The sequence below is a fragment of the Diaphorina citri genome, unplaced genomic scaffold (assembly GCF_000475195.1).
Source record: "Diaphorina citri unplaced genomic scaffold, Diaci psyllid genome assembly version 1.1 scaffold6306, whole genome shotgun sequence".
Lineage (NCBI taxonomy): Eukaryota > Metazoa > Arthropoda > Insecta > Hemiptera > Psyllidae > Diaphorina > Diaphorina citri.
Genome location: NW_007383682.1, coordinates 17,088 through 24,642, shown reverse-complemented (window position 1 = coordinate 24,642; position 7,555 = coordinate 17,088). Strand labels below are relative to the sequence as shown.

General features: G+C 38.0%; 1 protein-coding gene across 1 annotated transcript; it reads right to left on the bottom strand.

Annotated features, from left to right (window-relative positions):
* Positions 1-2,445: 2,445 nt before the first annotated feature.
* Positions 2,446-7,343, bottom strand: LOC103521933 (protein phosphatase 1 regulatory subunit 3B-like). The gene is made up of 4 exons (XM_008487038.3): positions 5,458-7,343; positions 4,956-5,184; positions 4,144-4,553; positions 2,446-3,020 (listed from the first exon to the last, which is right to left on the bottom strand). The coding sequence occupies exons 1-3, from the start codon at positions 6,010-6,012 to the stop codon at positions 4,147-4,149; spliced, it is 1,191 nt and encodes a 396-aa protein (XP_008485260.2). The 5' UTR covers positions 6,013-7,343; the 3' UTR covers positions 2,446-3,020; positions 4,144-4,146.
* Positions 7,344-7,555: the final 212 nt, after the last annotated feature.

Sequence of the window (7,555 nt, the reverse complement as noted above, 5' to 3'; positions counted from 1 at the left end):
GACTGCACAGAAGATCGCCAAGAATAATCTGCTTTACATTCAGCCTGAGGACGTGGCTCAAGCTGTCCTCTACATTGTGTCAACACCCCAGTTTGTAGACGTAAGTATAAAATTTGTAAAGGTCCAACATTTGTAGATAATAGTGCTCATTTATACTGTTTGAATAGGACTGAAAAGTCTCTTTACTCTAACAGTTCATTGTGGTCAAATTCCCAAATCATATAAAAACTGAGTTCAATACTTCGGTAGGGATTGAATCATTGAACCAATATGCAAGGTGAGCAGCTTATGTACATATCCCTGTCCCTGTAGGTAGAGTGTAGACCATGATGTATTTACATACTTATTATATTAATTAATTATATTTTCGACAAATATATCCCTACTATGTACTAATATCTGTCATAATAAAGAGAACTTGTTAAGAGAAAATAAGACAACCACAAGAGATAATAAAAATGTCAAACAAAATGACGCAAATTAAATTTATATTCAAAATTTTATTTTTGATTTTAATTTCGGTGGAACAAAGTTAGGCTGGATTGATAGACAAGATGGAGGTTACTGAAGAATGAGAATTGTGAAATTCTATAAGTTTCGATTTACAAACTTTTGCTGATGCCTTGAAATTTGATTTTGTAGTTAGGGCCCACACCGTTTTGTAAAACCGGGAAAAAATATAATACAGAATCCTAAAACAAGAAAGAATGAAGAAGAAAACAACAGAGAAGATAGTGGAAGGAAAATGGGCCTCGTTGGAAATCAGCAAAACCATCTGTCTACCACTCACAGCATGCTTGTGACATTTGCGAAATTATGAAAGCTTTTCATTGATAAAAACAACCCATTGGATTTCTCCTGATAGAAAAGTAGGTACCCCCTTTTGTCCTCTTTAATTCCATTATCTTGAATTTGTTCTTGACAAGTCGTACGCGGGACACCCTGTATTAGTAGGAAAAAAAATTCTCTTTTATTTCAGCAGTAGGCTACTACTTTTACTGTGGTCCAATTCTCAAATTATATTGAGGAAAAGATTGAATACCTCGACTGGGATTGAACCCACACCCTCTTGATTACCAGGCAAGTGTCTTGACCACTATACCACCGAGGCAGGAAATAGCCTATTCAAGTAGTTACTTCTTCGTACATGTACATTTTTTTAAAGGGGTTTGACAGAGGGAACTGTAACTGCTATGGTCTTATCGTCCCGAAATCGAAGAGAGAAGGAAGACAGGATAGCAGCCCCTTAAACATTTTGAGTGTAAAACCAGTGTAATAGAGCAGCAATTTGAGAAAAACACCGCGGTATAACGATACGATAATCTCCTTAAACACTTATAAAACACCGCTTGTAGACGGGCTATGTCCGCCCCGAACACCCATTTTTATCCCCGTATACGTGTTTTATACCCAAGTGGAAAAGCAGTGTAATATGAGGGTACAACTAGTGTTTTACCATCGAGTGTACTGGTGGTTGAAAACACTGCCTTTACACTATCTCAAGCCAATAAATTATACCAGTATTCAAAACCATCTGTCTACCACTCACAGCATGCTTGTGACATTTGCGAAATTATGAAAGCTTTTCATTGATAAAAACATTTTTTTTTTTTTGCCTATTTTCTCTCTTACTCACTCAGTCTCTCACACACACTCACTCTTACATATTTTCGGTCCTGCCGTTTTATCATAAAAGATTTCGTTCGCTTTCTCTTCTAAGAATTTCTTTCGTTAACTTTGTAAAAATTATTCGTTTACCTACGTAAAATATTTAATTTTTAAAAATAATAATCTAACATCGAATTTTCATAAAAATCATATTATACCTAAATCGACTGAGTAAAATACCTAATTGTTCTTTTGAACGGGCGTTTATCTACTTCTCTCTCCAAATTCATTGATGGTGCAGAGCTTGAGTACAGGGTCGAACGGAGTTAGGAGCTCTCGGGTGGCAAAATAGGAAAGAAACAGCCCATACAGGGCAAGCGAAACAGATACGTTGTACAGGAGAGTTGTATACAGGTATCCACCATTTACTCTGGGGAGAGGAAATAAAACAGAAGATTAGTGAATAAGTTAAAAAAAAAAAAAAACAGCACATCACCGTAAGTAGAGCTAAATCCCCGGTGTGGTTTGGGTCTTTCGTATAAAAGTTGAAGTTATAGGTACCTATGATGTGATAAAAATTCACAAAAAAAAAAAAAAAAAAAAAAAAAAACAAAACAGATGGTTCATAGAACAAAGAAAAAAAAAATCAAACTTAAATATCAGACTTTGATTATGTTGGTGGGTACCTAATTTTCTCTCATCACCTCTTTCTGCTTTCTCTGACTCTCTCTGTCCTCCCTCCCTCTTTATCTCTCTTCTGTTACCATTAAGAGGTATAAGCGTAATCTCGATTTTTGATGGCCGAGACTACGCTTATACCTGTAAGCTCTATGAAAAACGGAGAACACATCTAATAATTTTACCAAGAATTTCAAAGTTTTCTTTTTGTGTAACACAAAAATACTGTCGTTCACAAAAGTAAAATAAAATTTTTTCTTCTATTGCATAACCTTCCAGGACAAAATGAGCTCTAAGGGCTTAATTATGCTCCCTCAAAGTGATCACTCAGATTCATCAATCTATTAATCTTCTGCGTATTCAACAATTAATTAACATGGGCAAAGGCCATACCAAATACAGTCATCGTTCAGTAATCATATAACTGTTTCGTAGAGTAACCAATGTGACCAGGTGTGAATACTGCAGACAGATCTTCTTCAACCACTTCTTCCTATCCTTCAATTCTTCCTGGTTTCAAAACCTTTGAACGACGCGACGCCGCGAAGGACGGAGCATTTTGAATGATATTTCGACGTATCCGGAAAAGCTCCACCGTGGGATTTGGCCAACCACGACATCGCTTTTTATCGGCGGATGACACCAGAAGATAAAATCGCAATTATCCAGCATATTGATTCATCTCACAACTGAATGCATTTCATTTTCCTTGTGCACAAAGGACGAGTGTGAACCTGGAATGATAAGAAAAGAGAGAAAATTTAACATTTTTGACCATGTGATTTCCTTTAACTTTCAAGTTCCTTCGTAAAGTCATGCAGCAAAGATGTTTTATTGAGTTTGATTACAGATTACAGTAATCTATCAGGAAATGGATTTTCCAAACACACAATGGCATATTGGCAATATAATACTGCATATGGTGACCTGATATTGAACTTTTCAACTCTTCTTGGTGTCACGTAGCTCTAATATATCAACACTGACCCGCCACCTCTGTATACTCCACGCCACGTAATGCACGTATCATATATTTCCTTCAAATTTTCAAGTTCCATTGCAAAGTCATGCAAGGGTTTATGATAACCCAGTGCCGGTTCTGACGGAGGGTATTTGGGTACTAATCCCTAAATCTTGTTTGTACAAAGGAAAACCCAAAGAATTGGTTACGTTCACATGAAGAGAGCTCAAATGATGAATTAATAAATTAGGTGCCCTTGAACCACTTTAAAGGACAAGGATCTTGGATCTTTCAGACAACCTCCGCAGGAGAAAATACAAATTACCTCAAGAACAGACTGAAAATAGCGGAAAAACAATATTTTTCCAGCGCAGGAAAGGAGGAAGAATTAGTGGAAGACCGAAACCTGTGACCGTTTTTCAGTCAGAATGATTAACAATGTTTAACTCAAGATATGCACGGTAGCAAACATTGGCTCGCTTTAGCAATGCACAGAACAGAGGTCATTCCAAAAAGGTCATTTCTAAAACGCACACTCTTCAAAGATGATCCTCGATCTTCCGGTAGACCAAAATTAGACCAAAGAACATCAACTCAGGAAAAAGCAAAAGTAAGCAAAGGTGCCTTGAGTACCTGAACTCGGCACTATGATCGCAACTTATCTATGAGTTGAGTTGAGTTGAGGTCAAATGTTATGCTGATAAAAATGAAAGAACACTCGAACAAAGCGTGGGAATTCTGATGAAATCAACACACACTGATGAAAGAGAGAGCAAGAGGAAAAAACAATCGGCGCCTGCCTGGGTTGAAAATTTATCTCCAATAAAAAATGTGATGGTATGAATATTCTAATCATGTGAATAAAATAGTTAGTATCTACAGTAAATTCTACTTACCAATCACCAGTATGGTCCGTCATTGGCTAGATGGGTCCAACTTGCGAATTCTGTCCACGAGTCGATCTTGGCGTGATTGATATCTGGATAGCGTTTCGAACTAATGGTATCATCTAAAATGGGACTATTCCTAGGTGGCGCAATGCCTTTCTTGATGATGTAGTTCTTGCTATTATTGTTATCCCAGAATTCTTCATTCTCAGTTTTGTACGCGATGCAGAATTCAATTTGATGTGCGCTTTTGGGTATGCTAATTTGGAATGCAAACGTATCATACACTATTGTAATGGATGATGGGGTGGCACTGGGCACGTATGCACATTTGACATCCGTGAACGTCGTCCAATTGTTTGTTGAATATCTAATGATCACCTCTTTCTTGAAGCTTAAATTTCTAACTTTGACAGTGCCTGGAAACATCAAGACAGAACGAGATGGATTAGTGTCCTGTTGAGAATTTCACCTTCAGAAATTTGTCTCCTGACAAGAATTTCTATTTATAATCCACGAGATGAACACAGCATGTCATTCAACACTTCGTTAGTATCATCATGACAAATACATTTCGTCATGCAATATGATCTTATTGTTCTAGATATCTAGATTTATATATTTTGTATTTTTTCCTCGAAAAAAAGTTCCTGCATTCGAGAAATAAATATATAAAAACTGAAAGTTTGTGCTTCAATTTCATGATAATGCTGTGACATGTATGATATCAGTTTATAATTTTTTGCCAAAAATATTCCCCATGACACGGTCATCTTAGCCATCACCTTTATGGTTGATATTATTGATATTCTTTCACTCACCTGTTACTAGATTTTCGCTTTCTTTGACTATGACGTTTTCTAGCGACACTTTGCCTTCGTCGAGACGTTTTCTAAACTCTAAATAGTTGGAGGCAGGCTGTGAGAACATGATCTCCCAGAGGTCGTTGTTGGGTTCGATGATTTCCGTGTTTAGACCTTGCGTTACCAGGGCTAGAAACTGAGAGTTCCATCGTGGCGGAGATGTGGGACGTTCCTTGACTAGGCGAACCTGAAATGGAGGAAAATTTGGTACATCAAACATCACTGACACACATGGCCTTGCTGCTTAGCGTGTAAATAAATAAATAAAATAAACATCACTGTATTGTAAAAACTGGTAGCTGACACTGAAAATATCCAGTTTATAGGACACTTGTGCTTTTCTAGACACTTTTCTGCAAATGGGTAATCCCTGATACTGACAGCTAGCGTCACAGTTCTGTTTCTGCATATATGCACTCTACAATATTGACAGCTCTATTGGTTTACACGAGATACTCACTTGTGTGAGAGACAATCCTTTGTCGTCTGCAAAGATGACTTTCTTCTTGATTCTTGTTGGACTGGGCGGATCATTTTCATCTCCCGAACTGACGTTCCCATCTTCAGGACGCGTCACCAGGCAAGGTCTGACTGGCTGGTTGGGAGCCTGCAGCTTGAGGAGTGACAGTGAGCTGGGCGTAGTGAACTGTCGGCGCAGTGCTGATGGAGATCTTTGCGGCTGGTAGCGGCAGCCGAAGTAGGACTGGCTGAAGATGGGGGGACTATGCGAGAGAAGCACTTCGTAGTCGGTGGGCATGGCAATGGAACACATGGACTCTGCTGTAACAGAGAAGAGAGAGGGTGGTGTTTTGGAAAAAGGTGCTATAGTGATGTAACTTTCTCTGTGGAGTATAATTTCTTTAGTAGCGCGGTCAAACTGTCTTGACCTGGAGGGCTGAGCGCTGCCCGTCCTCAATAGGGAAACTGTTTTTGGTGGGTAGTAGATACCTATTGGTTTGGCCATATTGGTGTTATAAATAGAACAGATGTAACGGGGCGAATGTAAATTTATCATTTTTAAATTTTTGCATATTCATCTAATTTTACTAAATTAACATGATAATGAATAATGAATGGGTAGCTCATCGGTGCCATACATAAAGCTTCGTTCTGTTATGCTTCAAAGACTGTACCTTAACCCAAGAGAACATCAAGATAACTTTGCCAATTAAAGCAATCTGCCCTTTTTTATCCGTACAAAATTGCAAAATAAATAAAGAAGAACATACAAAATTGCGAGTACAAAGAAGAAAATCAAAACCATGACAACACATTTGGTTGTTTTGGCGATTTTTTTTAAATATTTCATCTGATGAGCAAAGACATACTCGGACATTCTAATAATTTATGATGGGAAGATTATTAGTTTGGGAAATTATTATTTTGACTACAGGCCAACTCCATCGGTGTTCTGTTCATTTCAACATAGCACACTTGAGATTTTCACATGATGTTGTGCAACAATTGAAAAAACGGAGGGTGGACGTGCAAAATGGTAACCCATCTCCCCATCAATTGATGGGATTCCATGGTGAACTACTAAGTAGGTAGAGATTTATAAAATGGATACTATCTTGTTTATCACCATCAATATAAATCTATCTGAAACGTGCGCCGATTGGCGGGAGATTTGGAGCATTCTTCATGCATCGTAAAAACAAATTTGGAACAAAAATTTCTCGTTTAATGCATTCATTGATCATGTGCCAAAACGAGAGGACAATGCGAAATTTACTATTGACATTCCTCAGCGTGCGAAATCTCTGTCAAGTGCGAAAAACCAAGTCCAGCCTTCACAAATTACCCTGAAAAGGGTCAGTGGTATAATGAATTAATGAACGGTGTGCGAATAACTTCCCTGCTTCCGGCCTTCCCCTTGCGGTGGTGTGGTTTGTCAAGTCTGGGTGACTCATTAGATTTCATGAGTTCACATAAAATGGGGCCTATATAAGTTTTTTTCCCGATAGGCACTTTAACACTAAGAATTTTTGGTGTGAATTTGTATTGGGGCCATACTTGTCTGTGTCATGCAAATGTAGTTTAATGGTCACTTTACAAAATTTTTCACATAGTGTCAATGAGGCAGCTTCATGGCACCAATCAAGAATACCAAGTCCTTAGTCACTTGAGTGTACAAAAGCAAAATTCACCAATCCGGTTCAATCCGACCCAATCTGCCCGCCCCTATCACGTGTTGAGAAATGCGACCGATAAAGTGTTCTCTAATTTTAGTACACCTAATTATATTATCTAATTGGGAGCACTAAAAAAAAAGTTTTAGGTACCCGCACGCTTTGCCCTGATGTGAATGGGTTTGATAATAAAGGTCTTATCTTATCAGGGCCCCAAATATATTACGCATAGGTAGTGATGGGTCGTGGGTAAATACCCACTGGGTGGGTAAATAAAAATTGGGTATTTACCCGGGTATTTTAAAAAAAGAATAAAAATAAACAAAAAACGTCGTCACTTGATTTTTTTTTTAATTTCCCGGGCACAATTTGACTGAGGCGCTTCTTGAAAATACCCGGGTATTTATAAAAATTGGGTATTTACCC

Bases quoted from the DNA above. Each gene is read 5' to 3' on its own strand.
- LOC103521933 (XM_008487038.3), bottom strand. From the start codon at position 6,012: ATGATAAATTTACATTCGCCCCGTTACATCTGTTCTATTTATAACACC. The intron at 5,185-5,457 runs GTGAGTATCTCG...CCTCCATTTCAG, and splicing joins AAGGATTGTCTCTCACACAA to GTTCGCCTAGTCAAGGAACG. The intron at 4,554-4,955 runs GTGAGTGAAAGA...TGATGTTTCCAG, and splicing joins AAGCGAAAATCTAGTAACAG to GCACTGTCAAAGTTAGAAAT.